The following is a 17,286-nucleotide window of genomic DNA, read 5'->3' as shown; positions in this document are numbered from 1 at the left end:
AAAAACGGAATATATAAAACTGCTGTGTCCTCTCTTTTTATTCATGTTTAGATCTCAGATGGTTGGTTTGTGATGTTACTGTCGGCGTTAGAAAACTCGCGACACAAAGGAAACGCGGATGCAGATCTTCATTTGCATACCAGAAAGACGCAGAAACGATCCGTGTGCTCGACGTGCGCGTCGGGATCGAGATCCCACGGGACACAGCAAGAAAAGCTCCGTCTGTAGAGTCGAAAGTCAGTCCGGTGCGATTTTCAACCCGGACAACGAGTCGAGAACGCACCGCGTGACCGGTTTTAGAGACCGACAGCGACGATCGGCGAAACTTTTCCGATTATTGCTCGTCAAACTGTATGAGATCCCGATCAAATCCCGTACGAATTCTAACAGACCGTGTGATAACGTGCGTCCTTCGTGTTTGATTATACAACGGAGATCCTCTAGCGATAGATCCGCGATTATAGAAAATTTATATATACTTTCTTACGTCGTCGATCAGAAACAAACGCAAAAACGTTCTTCAACATGACTCCTCCCATTTGTTTTTCTCTCGGTTAGCTTGTTTCTTTTATCGTCATCGTCGCTAGCGTTTGTCCTGTGAACACGCTGTCCTCCTATTGGTGGGTTTTTTAGACGGGCGTCGTAGCAGCGCTCGCACTCTGACGCGTTTACCCGAAATTCCTTACGCTGCCGGCATCCCTTGATTTATTTTTCCACATTTCATTTACACCTCTCTGATATGCATTCAGCAAAGCAAACAGTCACAAAACTCCTCCCACCCTCGTGCGAGGAGTTGTGGGCGATTATTAGCTGAAAAACTGTCCACGGATCCGCAAAGTACCTTTGTGATACTCATTTCAACATACTACGATTTGGGACACACTCATTCTCATCTCCGATACTGTGGACAAAGGGAAAGAGTTTTTGGTTGCAGCGGCACAAAGTCGCATCACCTCCAGGGTCGGGGGTTCGAGTCCCGCCGGGGCCATGTTCTCCCCGTGCTGCGGGGGTTTCCTCCGGGTACTCCGGTTTCCTCCCCCAGTCCAAACACATGGTAGGCTGATTGGCATGTCTAAAGTGTCCGTAGTGTATGAATGGGTGTATGAGTGTGTATGTGAGTGTGCCCTGCGATGTATTGGCACCCTGTCCAGGGTGTACCCCGCCTTGTGCCCCATGCTCCCTGGGATAGGCTCCAGGTTCCCCGCAACCCTGAAAAGGAGTAAGTGGTAGAAGATGGATGGATGGATGGATGGATGACTTATTTTTTTACGTTACCGAAAAACCGCAAAGAAGCGTAAACTCCTCCTCTGTCCTGAAGCTGTCGGAAAACTGAAAGCTACAGCTTTACCTCTGACTGTTGCAAAGCTCTGACACTGGAGACTCCTTCCGTAAAATGACCACAGACTAGGAAAACTCTCCCTCGAGTCCTCAAGCAAGTGAAGTTAAATCAAAATGGCCGCTCACAGCAACAGTAACCCTTCTTACCTTTACTTACGTTCTAGCGTATATACAAGTATTCGTTTTGAATCAATCAGCATACAGACGTGTTCACTTGTTAAATCTATAACACTGACTCTACACTGCACAGTTCTGGGGGAAATATAGATACATATCGATAATATAGATACAATTAGAGTTTTTAATGAATGAATTAATTATAAAGGGGCGGGCCGAGGAGAACACTATCACGACACTGATTTTACCGATTTAAAACGTTTTCGCCGTTTCTCCCACAGGCCGTAGCCGTAATTAGCGTAACTCTTTTCATTTAACCTCCTTTTAGCACGTGAAGCACATTTGCAGAGTGTTCGTGGAGCCTCTGGAATGGGTTTCATATGAACATTTACAAGGTTGAATCTTAAAAACACGCATGCATACGCTACGTGGACACTTATAAATATAATATTTTTAACAGCCGTAAGAAATCAGTTAGCTTTGGAATATATACAGTATGTATTGTGGGCCACGCCCAAAAGAGAGTCTGCGGTTACAGAGAATTTACACTTTGTGGATTATTAGTAGTATAATAACAAGGTGTAATTATTTTTTTTTTTTTTTGGGTCTTGTTAACTTGAGGAGAGAGAAGAGGAAAAGAGAGGATGGTGAGAGAAGGGTGTTACTAGGTGTAAGTGGTGGGATTTAGGAAATACGTTTCTGTATTGGTCGGCAATTCCAAAGAAAAACTCCACTGCAGGGGCTGTAGGAGAAGTTTAAAAATGGTTAAGCTCACACACCTCAGCAATTGGCAAGAGAGATGTGATGTTCGAACTGTTAGAAAGAGATTTGTAAAACGTGGCCAGGTTTCAGGGCAGAAAATAGCAGAGTGATCTGTTTACATCTTCAAAGTCATTTCCTTAAGGGACAGGAAGAAATCCAGTCAATTGCTAGCTCAGCATCTGGCACGGGCGTCTGGCACCGAAGTCCATTGAGACCAGAAACCATTTCCTGCAGCAGACACAGGAAGTCATCTGGAGTCCAGAATTGTGACTTTTTTTTTTTTTTTTTTTTGGTATCATAAAGTCCTCAGCATTTCAGAAGAAACTGCTCTCTCCTGAAGATGTCGAAGACTCAAAGTTATGGCTTTACAGTATCTCTGACACTGGAGACTCCTTCCAGGAACCTTCACCATATCAGTGATTACAATACTAATACTGCGTTCAATTAAAAGTCGTCACTGCAACTCGGAACAAGCGAATAAAACGCTCCATCACCTCTGAATTCTTACTGGGGGAACTCTGGGTGGCCTCCTCAACCCTGAGTTCGGCAAAAGTCAGATCAAAATGGCCGCTCACAGCGTCCGCCGTAAACACAGCAGCACTTTTTAACGATAAACGAGTTAGAGTGTACAGTATATACAAGTATCGGCTTTAGATTAGTCAGCATACAGATTCGTTCACTTGTTAAATCTGTAACACTGACTCTACAGTTCACTGTTCTGAGGAAAATATACATTACTCTGCACAGTTAGCTGGCAGGTTTGTTACCTGACAAACAGTCAAACATGGAGGCGTTCAGGTTGAAAATGACGTCAGCCATGATGAAAGTCGAATGTCACGTCTAAGTATAGAAAAATAAAGACAAGTACACTAACGTATTTTTGATATGCTAATGGTAAAATATGTCGAGAGAAGTATGCTAGTTTTGTATGCTAGCATTAGTAAGTATACTTGAACAAAAGTACAGTAGGTGCTAAATATTCTCTTATTTGATTGTTATTATTATTAGGGGGCCAAACACCAAAGGTGCGTAGACATGCTATTGTTATTCTACCTTTTCTTCTTCTTCTTCTTCTTCTTCTTCTTTTTCTTCTTCTTCTGGCTAGGGTGTCTATGGTAGCCCACAGAACCATCTGGTAAAAAGTTGTGAAATTTGGCACACTGATTGAGGAGAGTCTAAAAAACATTCTGAAAAAATTTGGGCCAAGTGCTGCCAATGCTTTAGCGCCACCACTGGGTCAAATTTGGGCCTAATTTGGAAGTACGTTTATGGTCATAACTTTTGACCTGTGTCCAAAATTTAAAAGCCAGGCATCCCTGGATTCCCGGGGTCAAGACGAGTTCAACGCATCCTACATCTATTTCCGCCTAATTAGATTTTCCGCCATCTTGGATTTGATCAAAAACTGTTTTTTCACTACTGCTCCTACAAATTTTGTCCAATCATCACCAAATATGGCAGACATCATTTTCAGAGTAAGCCTCACAAACATTATCAAAAGACTGTTGAATACTCCAAACGGTTTTCATGTAACGGGCCGTTGAATCTGACAGCAGAGCCTCCAAAGTGGAAGTGAGGCGGTATCTCAGCAACAACTTTGCACATTGACACAAAACGTGATGGATATCTTCAGGACCATGACCTGAGGCTAGGCAACAAATTTTCTGCCAGTGCCACCTACTGGTCGACAGTTACAATAACATGCTAAAAATGCTTACATCTAACTGCCATTTTTTGCTACTCCGCCTGCAATTTTTTCCAATCTACACCACATTTGGCCCACATCATCTTGAGAAATGCCTAAACAACTGTTTACTACTATTCTAGCCACGCAATGTGCTTTTATACAGACAGCACATGAATACAAATTACACATCAATAAAAAACATAGAACACAAAGGGTGGGGAAAAGGCCCAGACTAATGTGAAAAACATAAATACCTTAGATGTTATCAAATTGCAAGAATAAAAAAAAAAAATTCAGTTCAGAGCAGTAGCAATCATGACCACAGGTCAAAGTAGCATCAGACAACACTACATGTCACAGCAGTTATGGCAGCTGCAGCAGCAACACCACCCTGATGCCCATTTGTTTATCTGGACCTTTCCTCCAACAGTTGGAGAATTCCACCAGAGTACCTGGTCAAAACACACACATCACGACACATCACACACTACAAATCACTCTTGAGTCCCTTCGCCTAAAGTTATGGCTCCGCTTTCCTGTGATTGCTTAGGCAATAAGTGTAGCAAGTCTGTAAATGTGCGTAAATGTGAGTGTGGGTGCTTGGCCCCCGAAAATGCTGACTAATAAAATAAAAAGTTGTCAAATTTGGCAGACAGCTTCAGGACACATTCAGCTACAAATACACCAAATCTGGACCCCAAGCTCCCAAAGCTCTAGCACCACCAACAGGTCAAATTTTAGCCAAATTTTAAAGTACGTTTACGCCCATAACTTCTGAACTGTTCAATGTTCAAAAATTTCAATGCCTGGTGATCCAGGTCCCTAGGTTCCTTGGATCAATGGGCTCTATGATGTCAATTTCCAGCTACTTAGATTTTTGACCATCTTGGATTTTTGTTAAATATTGTTTTTTCACCACTCCTCCTACAAATTTTGTCTGAATTTCACCAAATTTGGCTCATAACCTCTTCAGATGAATCTGCATGAAAGTTTTTTGATGTTTGAAACCATTCTCTTGTAACAAGCCAACAAATCTGCCAATGAAGTCGCCAATCAGGAAGTGTCTCATTAACGACTTTTGCGACACACTGTTATGAAACTCGCCTTTCAGACTATGACCCGAAGCTACTCAACAAATTTCATGACAGCGCCACCTTGAGGTCAAAAGTTACAATGACGTAGAAAATGTTTGAATCTAATCCGATCTCCTGGGATATCCAAGAGAAACTTATGAGCAAAGAAAATTTGACTTGGGGCCCTCGGATTTGTCAGAAGCCGCAGTTAATAATGTGATGTGAACTGAAGTACGGTGGATCAGGAAACACTGTCATACACACCAGTGAGGGACTAAAAGAACCAGCAACTGGATTAAAATAACACCTTAACACACAGTAGTCAGATCTGTGCGAGTGTCTCTACCTCATGTCTCATTCGCTCTCTATACTGCAATTACACGCCTGTGAACTCTCCCACTGTCTCTCTCTCTCTCCGGATTCATGTATAATTACTCACATAATTATAGCTCTCTGTCTCTCTCTCTCTCTCTCTCTCTCTCTCTCTCTCTCTCTCTCTCTTTTCTGACACTCTCTATCTGTCTCTCTTGCTCTCTAACCTTGTTACAGGACTTTTTATCTGTGCCTTTATCTATCTTTCTCTCTCTCTCTTTCTGTCTGTCACCTCTATGTCTCTCTCTCTCTCTGTCTTTCTCTCTCGCTTTCTATCTGTCACCTCTCTGACCCTCTCTCTTTCTATCTGTCACCTCTCTCTCTCTCTCTCTCTCTCTCTCTTTCTTTCTGACACTCTCTATCTGTCTCTCTTGCTCTCTAACCTTGTTACAGCACTTTTTGTCTGGGTCTTTATCTCTCTCTCTCTCTCTCTCTCTCCATCATTTATTGATTCCCATCTTTAATTTATCAGTTATATTTTATCTGCACATGACTCTTGAGTGTGGCTTTTAGTGCTTGTCTTACTGTGAGTTTTTTCTGTACTTCCGTATTTTTGTGCTCATCATTCTGGCAATGCCAAACTATTTATTATATTTTAACAGGAGAAAAAAATGCAATTACTAAATTCACTAAATGCAATTAGTTGGAGTGGCTGAAATAACCGAACCCCCAAATTCTTGCACCATGTTTAATCATTATTATAAACAAGAGAAGAGAATAAACTAATTTAATTAATTCATTAATTAATTAACAAAGGCTTGGAAATGAGGCATCATTTAATCGCAGTTTTATATTTGACAGTAGAGCCGAATTATAATTTAAACTTTTTAATTTTCCATTTTTAATTTTGCATTTTGTCTTTCACATTTCAAAAAGGGCAAGGCATATTAGATAATATTAGATTATCTATTATATTAATATACATATTAGATATTAGAAAAAAGGGACAAAAGTGTCAAGAGTTAAATGTAATATTCTGTGTGTGTGTGTGTGTGTGTGTGTGTGTGTGTGTGTGTGTGTTTTAATCATGATTAAAGAGAAAAATATGTATATTAAGTTGATTCATGGTGTTATGATGTGGACTTGTCCTGAATCAGAAATTTAGACACCTTTAGAACTTTATTTTTTGCACTAAACACTTGTTTAATGGTGTCATATAATGTTTATACCTGTATAATCATTTCCTATAAAACAAAGAGATCTCGTATTAATCCATAACCGTAAACTGCCATAATCTTATCACCTTCTGGACTCTACTGTAGAAAACTAATCATTTCCCAGTGTTACTGCTGGATTTGTATACAGTATGTTAGTGACTCCTGCCCTCTACTGCTCACTTTGTGTCGTTACACTCAAAGGATGTTAGTCGGATTTGTGACTTTTGATGTTTAATTTTGTTTGTGGAGTTTAAACTTTGCCTGTATAAAACTCTCTTTGGTTCACGTTGAGATCCGATATCTGACGGTTTCTGAAACACTTAGTGTTTGTCTTGTAGCTACAGTGTGCATGCTCTGTCCTGTCCAGATATCAAGTGTGCATGCTCTGTCCTGTCCATATAGCAAGTGTGCATGCTCTGTCCTGTCCAGATATCAAGTGTGCATGCTCTGTCCTGTCCATATAGCAAGTGTGCATGCTCTGTCCTGTCCAGATATCAAGTGTGCATGCTCTGTCCTGTCCATATAGCAAGTGTGCATGCTCTGTCCTGTCCAGATATCAAGTGTGCATGCTCTGTCCTGTCCAGATAGCAAGTGTGCATGCTCTGTCCTGTCCATATATCAAGTGTGCATGCTCTGTATTTTCTGATTTTAGGCAGTAAGTGTGCATGTTCTCTCCTGTGTGAATTGTGAGCATGCATGCGTGGTCTTGTAGGTTATTTTCTTAGGTCTTGTCCAATTAGCATTAGCGCATGTTTCCTCGTGTTTCGGCAGCGAGTGCGCATGCTGTGTCCTGTAGGAAGTAAGTGTATACTCCATGGTGTCCATCACGTGAAGAACGCAGTCTCTGGTTGCGGTCCCGGAGGATGCTGAGCTGTGTTTGTTTGCACCGTGTCTAAATTAGTCGCAATTCGTTTGCTCAGTAATGACGTGGGCGAGGGCTAATTAGGGCTGTGTTGACGGGGTTCGATAATTAGTCTCTAGTGTGTTATGCTAATGAGAACCTGATTCTGTCTCTCTTTGTTTCTCTCATGTTCTCTCTCTCTCTCTCTCTAACACCCCCCCCACACACACACACACTCTCTCCTGATCATCCACATACACTGACACATGTCTGAATTATACATTTTACTTATTTATTTATTTATTCATTCATTTTTGGGTATAGATCTGTCAGAGGTGCCGTTCCTTATGTCAGTCAGGCTCGGGTTCATTAATACGAGCTGATGAACATTTGCATAAAATTCACAAAGCTGCTGAAGACACTGGCGCACAGACATGAAGTGTAAAATCATGAGCGCAGGGAACCGACACATTCATAACAAAACAATTATACGTCTAAAACCGCAATAATCTCATCGTATATCAATCCTGATTATAGAACTGCGGCTGAGATACAGCCACTATGCTGCAAGTCTTATTTATTCTCTACTGTGTTTCCACCTATTTTCCATTTTTCTGCATCCTTCTGTGCTGCGTGAACGTCTTCATTTCTTCGCTCCATCCTTCTCTGTTATGACTGAAAGGTAAAGCGAGGGAACGTTTTCAGAAACAGGTAATGGAAATAAATATCAAAGAGAGATAGAGGAAAGAAAAGAGCAGGAAGTCACAGGAGAGAAGGTTTGTCTTTTTTTGTCTGTTTGTTTGGTTTTTTTTATAAACTCGGGTCAGTTACCTCGGACCTCCAGCTTGCACTGCACCTCGTCCTCGCCGAAGTCGTTGACGGCCTTGCACGTGTACATCCCTCCATCAAACAGGCCGGGCCTGCGGATGTTCAGAGTCAGGACGCCCTGGTTGTTCTGCATGAGGAACTTGGGATCGCCGCAGATTATTGTCTTGTTCTTCATCCAGATGATCTTTGGCTGGATGAAACAATTATTTTTGCGTTAAAGCTATGTATACACAACGCCCTCCGCTAAAATCGGCACCCTTGGTAAATATGAGCAAAGAACGCTGTGAAAATTTGTCTTTATTGTTTAACATTTTGATCTTTTGTTAAAGAAAAACATTCACAGAAATACTCTGCTCTCATGGATATCGAACAAACACAACACAAGTTTATACAGAAAAAATGTTTTTTCTCTCCAGATCCTTCACATTTCAGGTCCACGCTGGTGGACTCTCCTCTTCAGTTCACCCCACAGGTTTTCTATGGGGTTCAGGTCAGGGGACTGGGATGGTCATGGCAGGACCTTGATTTTGTGGTCAGTAAACCATGTTTGTGTTGATTTTGATGATGTTTTGGATCATTGTCCTGCTGGAAGATCCAACCACGGCCCATTTGAAGCTTTCTGGCAGAGGCAGTCAGGTTTTCATTTAATATCTGTTGATATTTGATCGAGTCCATGATGCCATGTATCCTAACAAAATGTCCAGGTCCTCTGGCAGAAAAACAGCCCCAAAACATTAAAGATCCCCCTCCATATTTAACCGTGAGCATGAGGTACTTTTCCATATGGCTACCTCTCTGTGTGTACCAAAACCACCTCTGGTGTTTATTCCCAAAAAGCTCTATTCTGGTTTCATCTGACCATAGAACCCGATCCCATTTGAAGTTCCAGTAGTGTCTGGCACACTGAAGATGCTCGAGTTTGTTTTTGGATGAGAGTAGAGGCTTTTTTCCTGAACCCCTTCCAAACAGCTTGTGGTGATGGAGGTGACTTCGGATTGTAGTTTTGGAGACTTTCTGACCCCAAGACACAACTAACTTCTGCAGTTCTCCAGCTGTGATCCTTGGAGATGTTTTGTCCACTCGAACCGTCCTCTTCACAGTGCGTTGAGACGATATAGACACACATCCAATTCCAGGTCGATTCATAACATTTCCAGTTGACTGGAACTTCTTAATTATTGCCCTGATGGTGGAAATGGGCGTTTTCAGTGCTTGTGCTATTTTCTTATAGACACTTCCCATTGTGTGAAGCTCAACAACCTTTTGCCGCACATCACAGCTATATTCCTCGCTCTTACCCATTGTTATGAATGACTAAGGCCTATGACTTTGGCCTATGTGTTACCTCATATTTATACCTCTGTGAAACAGGAAGTCATTGTTGAACAATTTCCTGTTCCTAGTCACCCAGGTGTACTAAACAAAATGCAAAATATCAATGTGAATATACTTCAAATATATTTTTCTCACATGAATTCATAGGGGTGCCAATAATTGTTATACACCTATATTTAACAAAGGTTTTTTTTTTATAAACCTGTGTTGTGTTTGCATTTGTTTGATATCCATGAGAGCAGAGTATTTTTGTGAATTCTTTGAACAAAAGATCAAAAGGTTAAACAATAATGATCATTTTTCACAGCGATCTTTACTCATATTTACCAAGGGTGCCAATATTAATATCTCAACGTTAGATAGATAGATAGATAGATAGATAGATAGATGTACATTATTGATCTTACCTTGGGGCAGCCGCGGACAGCGCAGCTGATGGCTGCGTTGTAACCTGCAATGACACATCTGTCCACAAGGGGCGTGATGAACTTGGGGGACCTGCTCATGTCCATCTCTTTAAATGGTTTCGTCTTATATTGAAGACCTAGAGCGAAGACGATTAAATAAAAAAACCCTCTGTACATAGTGACACACATTTGATCACCTTGTATTTAGAACTTTAAAGATTCTGAAGCTCACAGCCTGAAAAGTCACAAAAGATCCTCTGAGTGTAAAACAAATCTTTTAATCTTTTGATTTATCGGTAATCCTCCAATCCCCATCCCATAATGCATCTGTACCCGTTTTGGAGATGACGGCTGTGTTCTTGCTAAGCCCTGCCTCCTCGCTCAGGCCGCAGATATTCTCGCTGAAAATGCGGAACGTGTACTCGTTCCCCATCACAAGGTCAGAGATGGTGCAGCTCGGCCTGCGGTGGTGTTCGTACACTGTGAACCACTCCTACACACACACACACACACGTATATTTATCACATCACGCTAGCAAGATAGCCCATCTTTTGCCTCTTCTCATGGTTAACTACAGGCTAGCGTCTAGTTCGGACTCCATATTTGTCTTTCAAACGTCAGCCAATCAACTGTTAATTACCAGGCACATTCACCACATGTTTACATTTAGCCACGCCCACAAATCTCCATAAAAGGCAGAACTTTCCGAGAGCTGAGAGCAACAAAATGGTGACTAAACGGTGAAAGAGCGCATCTTTCCCAAGCAAGGCGTACGCTAAATCTTCAGCCATGATGTGTGTGTGTGTGTGTGTGTGTGTGTGTGTGTGTGTGTGTGTGTGCTACCCGTCCTGACCTTGGTCTTCATGTCCGCTTTCTGGATGGTGTACCCTGTGATCTCGCTGTTGCCGTTGTCTTTGGGCGGCTTCCACTCGAGAGCAGCGTTAAAACCCCACACGTCAGTCACTACGATGCTGACAGGTGGCCCGGGCTTCTCTGTGCGTTCGCAAGGGGACAGAAAATCATCAGGACATCATTACTAACAGCTGCACACACACACGAACACACACAGAGACACAACACATGAACACACACACTGTCCTCCGTTAAGCACACAGTTTGATGCAAGAGAGGGATTAAAGTGAGGAAGAGATCAAGAGATGTGAGCGTACGTAAAGAGCAATAACAAGACAGGATGTAAGAAGGGAATGAAATAAAGAAAGGAATGCAGTGTGTGTGTGTGTGTGTGTGTGTGTGTGTGTGTGTGTGTTAGAGGCCGACGGTGTTTGGCATTAATCCTGGCCCCGGATGCAGGATGCTGGCACCGCACTGTGACTAAGTGGCTCATCAGGGTTGTTTCCGAGCTCTCATTAGCTCACCCCCGAGGGTGAATTCAGATTTAGGGTTCCTTAATCTTGTCCTAATCCCACCCCATTCCCTTCATATTCCCAAAGACTTCCTGATGAATAATCCTGAATCCGTGGGACAGGCGTGTGACGGTGTCACGGTGTATGATCGGACAGCTAGCCTACTGATTAAGATGCATTCTTTTTTTTTTTGCAGTCTTTCTTATCTTTCATTGTATGACGGTAATGTTATAAATACTGACGTTAAAAGTAAAAGATTTGATGTTTGTTGTTCTGGATTAAGCCGAATCGGATTAGTTTAACATGCTGAGGTGGGGTAATGTAAAAAAAAAAAAAAAAAAAAAAAGGCTCCAAGGAAAATCTCTCCAGAAAGTTAGAACCATTACCCATCCAAAGAATCCTTCCGCAACCCTGCTGTCGCCATGGCAACATCTAATAAATCTGTGTACGCCGTCTACGTCGCGTGAACGCAGCATCACTGTAGCGCGTCTACAAGCCGAGAGCAAAACTTTCAACTTTAAACTTATCTAGCTAGCTAATCACTAGGAGCTGCTTTACGAATCATACCCTACTGTCAAATAAATACGTTGACGACTTGTTGCATAACTTAATAGAAGTAGCATTTTGTCGTAGTTGCTAACAAGCCCCTGCACAAACTTTTAATAAAGCCCATGACGAATAGACTAGCACTTTTGCTTACCTTTATAAATAACGTCGGTGTTTTGGAGAAAGTAATGGAGAGGAGACGTGATATATGGTGTCGAGTTTGTGCGGGATTAGCTACTGTCGATCTTTTTTTCTTTTTCTTTTTTTAAAGTTGAAACAAATGTTTAGTTTTAATTAGATCAGATTTCTGTGACATGTCAGACTGACAGAAAGGCAGCAGATTTTCAACACGGCTACACTCGTGATTAGAGACATACTAGCATGACGTTAAGTCGCTAGCAAGCACCGTTTTAGCCAGCTAGCTCCCAGGCTTGTTACTGGAAATGTATTTTCCGCTAAATGTTTTCTAGGCTGAAAATATTTCCTGGACCATTTCTAGAAGTGTTTATCTTTTTCGGAGAAGCTAGTTTTAGGGGTTTATAGCTAGTTTTCGGAGTACCATCAAATAAACAAACAAAATAACTCATTAAAAAATACGAGTCAGAATCCTTTTTAAGAATGCAGTTTGTTTGCACAAGGCTAAATTACTTCCAGTGCATGCTAGCTACATTAGCCTTATAGCGGCAACGCTAAAGAAGCAGATGTTGGACGTTGCGCAACACATCTTGGCTATAATTGACTACATTTTAGGTAAACTCACCTACAACCTGGATCTCGATGGTGGCTCTGTCCTCCATGTTCTCGATCTGGACGGAGAGTGTGTATTTTCCTGAGTGTTCTCGGGTGGCGCTCCTGATGAACAGGATGGTGTCCACCTCAGTGGTGCGGATGTTAACCAGTTTTGGGTCCAACGGACCATCATCCTTAAACCACGTCACTACTGGGTGAGGTTTTCCCTGACATACAGAACAGTTTTATTTATTACAGGAGTACTTCTGCTGGACCTGACTATCACCATCGACACTCTCACAGTCAGTCTAGGGTTAGGGTTAGAATGATCATATCACATCAGCCACCAGATCCTGCAGAATTCTTCTTCAGAATATCAGGAAAATACGACATTTTATGATGACAGAATCTCAGCATTATAGAAGCTGTAGTCATTTTGACTAGATGTGTCTTTAGACTTGTCAAGTAGTTTCTAGGGCAAATGGGATGAGCTTGTGTACACCAAGTCATTTTCTTTTACCAATTTAATGACCTCAGTTTAGTATCTTGGGGTCACTTCAAATAGTGTGAAGGAGTATGTTTCTTTCCTGCAAAATAACAAGGTGCGCTGGATCAAGTGCTATTCTGTAAGCTGTCGAGTAATGATGGTAAAGATCTGCACTTATATAGAGCTTTTTAACCGTAGCACTTTATATTGATTCTCTTTCACCCATTCACACTCACACACCAATGACAGCAGAGCTACCATCAGGAGCAACTTGGGTTGCAATGTCTTGCCCAAGGACACTTCGTGGACGCATGTGGAGTCGTATGGGCCGGGAATCGAACCGTTAACCAACGATTCGTGGACAACCTGAACCACAGCCGCCCCAATGATGTTGATCACCAATGAAAGACAGTGTTTAATTCAAATTAAGCTGCTTGTTCAGTCAGCATTTTTTATCCCCCGATGTTTTTTGCAGGCTTGAAGGCAAGTGCTTGTGTTTAAAGGTGGTGGTCTACATGCTTTTTTAAAATAAAAAAAAAAAAACCTTGACATGGATGCTTCTAGGGCTGTATCCAAGACCACCATAGTTCAGTCCAAGACCAGTCCAACACCAGGACTAGTAGAGATCGAATCAAGACTGTGTAATAAGGGGCTTGAGGCCAAGTCAAGATCGAGTCCAAATGAAAGCGAGACAGTTGCAGTCAAGCTCGAGACTCATCGAATCATTTTCAAGTCCAATGGCCAAGACCAAGACAAGGCCACAGAAAAGTTAATACAGAAAACTAGCACTTAGACGCTTTCTTTAACATTTACCTCACTGTTACAGAAGGCTCGGGACAGGAAGTGATGCAATCGACTAACCTGAAAGGGAATGACGAGGTTGACTTTCTCCCCAACCTTCCTGATGAATTTAGTCCTCAACTGACGAGGCAGACGGATCCTGGGGTTCTCTGAGAGTGAGACAGAGAGAGAGTTGTTTATAATAGCCTGAAAAGAAATATTATAGACACTGAGAGAGTGAGAGAGAGAGAGAGAGAGAGAGAGAGAGAGAGAGAGACACTCCCTCACCGGTGATCTCCCGGATGGTGACTCCTTGTTTGATCTCGGCCGGTGGGCTGAGACCTGCGATGTTCACCGCTTTCACTCTGAACAGGTATTTCTCTCCAATTTGCAGTCCACGAACACGATAACTGATCTTATCTACGGGGGTCTCATTGGCCTGCACCCACTCGCTCCCTGAAAAGCACACACATACAAAATAAAAGCCCCGTTTTTAAATATTATATAAATAATATCAAATATCAAATAAATGAAATGTAATATATGTATTTATTTATGTTACATAAGTAAAAATATGAAGTAAAATGGAGTGCTAAATAGCTGAGAAATATGTCATTAGTTCTAAAGCATTTATAATAAATAACAATTGTCACACACACACACACACACACACACACGTATATATGGCTGACATCCAATAACCACAGAGCATGTAATCAGGGTGACCTTCCTCTAAGTACAGTAGCATGCTAATTTGCTATTAGTCGCTGTTTGCAGTCTCAGTAGCAGATGCTCTGAGATCCACAGGGAATTCTGAACCCCGGGAACTTTAACCCTGTTTAACTTTCACTTCACAACATCACTTCCTGGTCCTCACCTCCTTCAATGCAGTACTCGATGATGTACCCGTCCACACCACCGGCGCCGATCCTCTCCGGAGGACGCCACTTAATTGCACACGTGTTGTCTGTGATGTCATCAACCATCAGCCGGGTCGGCTCGCTTGTCGGGGCTACGAGACAGAGAGCTTCAGAGGTAAGATCCAGAAACACTCTAGTAATACAGTCGACCCGAATGGAAAGTCTCGTTATGCCCCCGAGATTCCAACTTCCAAAAGTTTGATGGCATAAATATATATATATATATATATATATATATATAATTTTTTATCAAATTATTTTATTTTTTATCACTTGTGATCATTTTTTATCACTTGTGCTGGATCAAGTGCTATTCTATGTGCTGCTGGATAATGAGTGTGGAAGCCATTTTGTTCAATTAACCCAGTGATTAATGCAATCAAGGAGCAGCGGTGGCTTGGCGGTTAAGGCTCTGGGTTACTGATCGGAAGGTCGAGGGTTCGAGCTGCCTCTGTTGGGCCCTTGAGCAAGGCCCTTAACCCTCTCTGCTCCAGGGGCACTGTATCATGGCCGACCCTGCGCCCTGACCCCAACTTCCGAACATGCTGGGGTATGCGAGGCAAAGAATTTCACTGTGCTGTAATGTATACGTGACCAATAAAGACTCATTATTACAACTAGGACTATTCATGCAGCAATATACAGGTATTAGCGATATACTCGATTCCTGTTAGATTTGTTTCAATGTTCGCTTCAATCTTTTCATTTATACATCATCATGTTGGTATTTTTATTATTCATTTTGATGTTACGTTGTATTATATATGTTAGCGTTAACCATTTTCTTCTTCAGTCTGCAGTTTCTATCCTTGATATTTGTTCAGGTTTAAAGGCAGGTGTTAAAGTCATTGGTCTAGACGCTGGTGAAATCCCCCATCTCGATTTATAATACCAGCAACTTTCCCCTCATAAATATTGATGTAACTTCTGGACTTCAATGGACTTGACTCTGAATTCTGATCTAAGTCTCTAATGTAGCTTCCACTAGCTACCTGAATTCTATCCTGTGCGGTTCCTAACACGTTCACTGTCATGGTATTACACTGTACGTTTAAAACTCCACACACACCGATAGGCATGAAGGGTTTAGAGACGGCACTGGGTTGGGAGATCCCGATGCTGTTGACGGCGAACACTCTCATCTCGTACATCACGCCCTCGATCATCTTCTTCGCTTCATACACAGTCGACTCATAGATGTCAAAATTCAGCTTGGTCCACCTGGATGAGCCTTTCTTCTTCCTCTCCATCAGATAACCTGGAGACAATAATAAAGCAACTACGATAAAGATGATAATACCACAGCGCTGCAGAATTCTGGATTCTGATTGGTCAGAGGGCGGTATTCAAAACTTTACATTATACACAGCTAAAGTATCTGATGTCATGTTAATTTAAAAATAAAATAAAAGGTTAATCATTGGGAAACAGACATGGTGTAAGAGGAATAAAGCACTAATGGATGTGCTGTTGTAGGAAAATAGGCAACTTTTGGATGGTTACAGAAACTCCACTGATCTTGCCTTTAAGTAGTGAACCACCATCAAATTTGGGCGCGTCCCAGAGGATGGAGGCCGTGTCCTCACCCACGCCTGTGCAGCGCACGTTCTCTGGTGGATCAGGAACATCTGAACACAGAAATACACGAAAGAAAGAAAGAAAGAAAGGTGTAACTGTGGAGTACATACTGATGTAGAACAGAGTGTGAGAAAGACGGAGACATGATAAAGGAATGTGAGGTGTAAGACAGTCTCTCTCTCTCTCTCTCTCTCTCTCTCACCCACGATCCTGACCATGACCTCAGCCTTGTCCTCTCCCGCAGGATTGGTCACGGTGATGGTGTAAAGTCCTTCATCCGACCTCTCTGCTCCCTCAATCACAAAACTGCTCAGGTTCGCCCTGCTCTCCAAACGCACTCGTCCCTCAGAGGCTGTCATCTCCTGTTTACACATGCGCGCACACACACACACACACACACACACACACACATCTCAGATCTACAATATCGCAGGTCATTACCAAAACTAGCACCCTGGTTTAACGATCACACACACCTTAAAACAGACCACTTGAACATAGATGGTGTCTACAATTTACAGCTAAATTGTTTGCATTCAAAATTGCACAGAAGCAGAGCCTTCTCAGTATCGAAAGGTCCTTTATGATGCTAGATCAGCATATCTCTCCACTGTAATATAAGATAACAAAAAAATCATCAATGACAAAATGTTAACTGTCAGGCCAAAAAGAGTATTAACTTAAACTAACTACACAACTAACTAACTATCTAGACAACAAACTAGACAACTAACTATGTAGACACCAAACTAGACAACTAACTACCTAGACAACAAACTAGACAACTATGTAGACAACAAACTAGACAACTAACTATGTAGACAACAAACTAGACAACTAACTACCTAGACAACAAACTAGACAACTAACTATGTAGATAACAAACTAGACAACTAACTACCTAGACAACAAACTAGACAACTAACTATGTAGACAACAAACTAGACAACTAACTACCTAGACA

General features: G+C 41.9%; 1 protein-coding gene across 3 annotated transcripts in view; it reads right to left on the bottom strand.

Moving 5' to 3' along the window:
• Window positions 1-7,380: 7,380 nt before the first annotated feature.
• mybpc2a (myosin binding protein Ca) overlaps window positions 7,381-17,286 on the bottom strand; it is a 39,073-nt gene continuing 29,167 nt past the window's right edge. For all 3 annotated transcript variants that reach the window (XM_053618446.1, XM_053618454.1, XM_053618436.1), the window contains 12 exons: window positions 16,525-16,684; window positions 16,268-16,372; window positions 15,814-16,002; window positions 14,702-14,836; window positions 14,113-14,280; window positions 13,906-13,994; window positions 12,589-12,784; window positions 10,772-10,911; window positions 10,251-10,410; window positions 9,918-10,054; window positions 8,179-8,365; window positions 7,381-8,022 (listed from right to left, as the gene is read on the bottom strand). In XM_053618446.1, the coding sequence (XP_053474421.1) occupies window positions 7,991-8,022; window positions 8,179-8,365; window positions 9,918-10,054; window positions 10,251-10,410; window positions 10,772-10,911; window positions 12,589-12,784; window positions 13,906-13,994; window positions 14,113-14,280; window positions 14,702-14,836; window positions 15,814-16,002; window positions 16,268-16,372; window positions 16,525-16,684 (1,698 nt within the window). In that variant the 3' untranslated portion in view covers window positions 7,381-7,990. The remainder of the gene's footprint in view (window positions 8,023-8,178; window positions 8,366-9,917; window positions 10,055-10,250; window positions 10,411-10,771; window positions 10,912-12,588; window positions 12,785-13,905; window positions 13,995-14,112; window positions 14,281-14,701; window positions 14,837-15,813; window positions 16,003-16,267; window positions 16,373-16,524; window positions 16,685-17,286) is intronic.

The sequence above is a fragment of the Ictalurus furcatus genome, chromosome 2, assembly GCF_023375685.1.
Source record: "Ictalurus furcatus strain D&B chromosome 2, Billie_1.0, whole genome shotgun sequence".
Classification (NCBI taxonomy): domain Eukaryota; kingdom Metazoa; phylum Chordata; class Actinopteri; order Siluriformes; family Ictaluridae; genus Ictalurus; species Ictalurus furcatus.
Note: the sequence above shows the minus strand (reverse complement) of the source record. Positions and strands in the feature narration are given on the sequence as shown.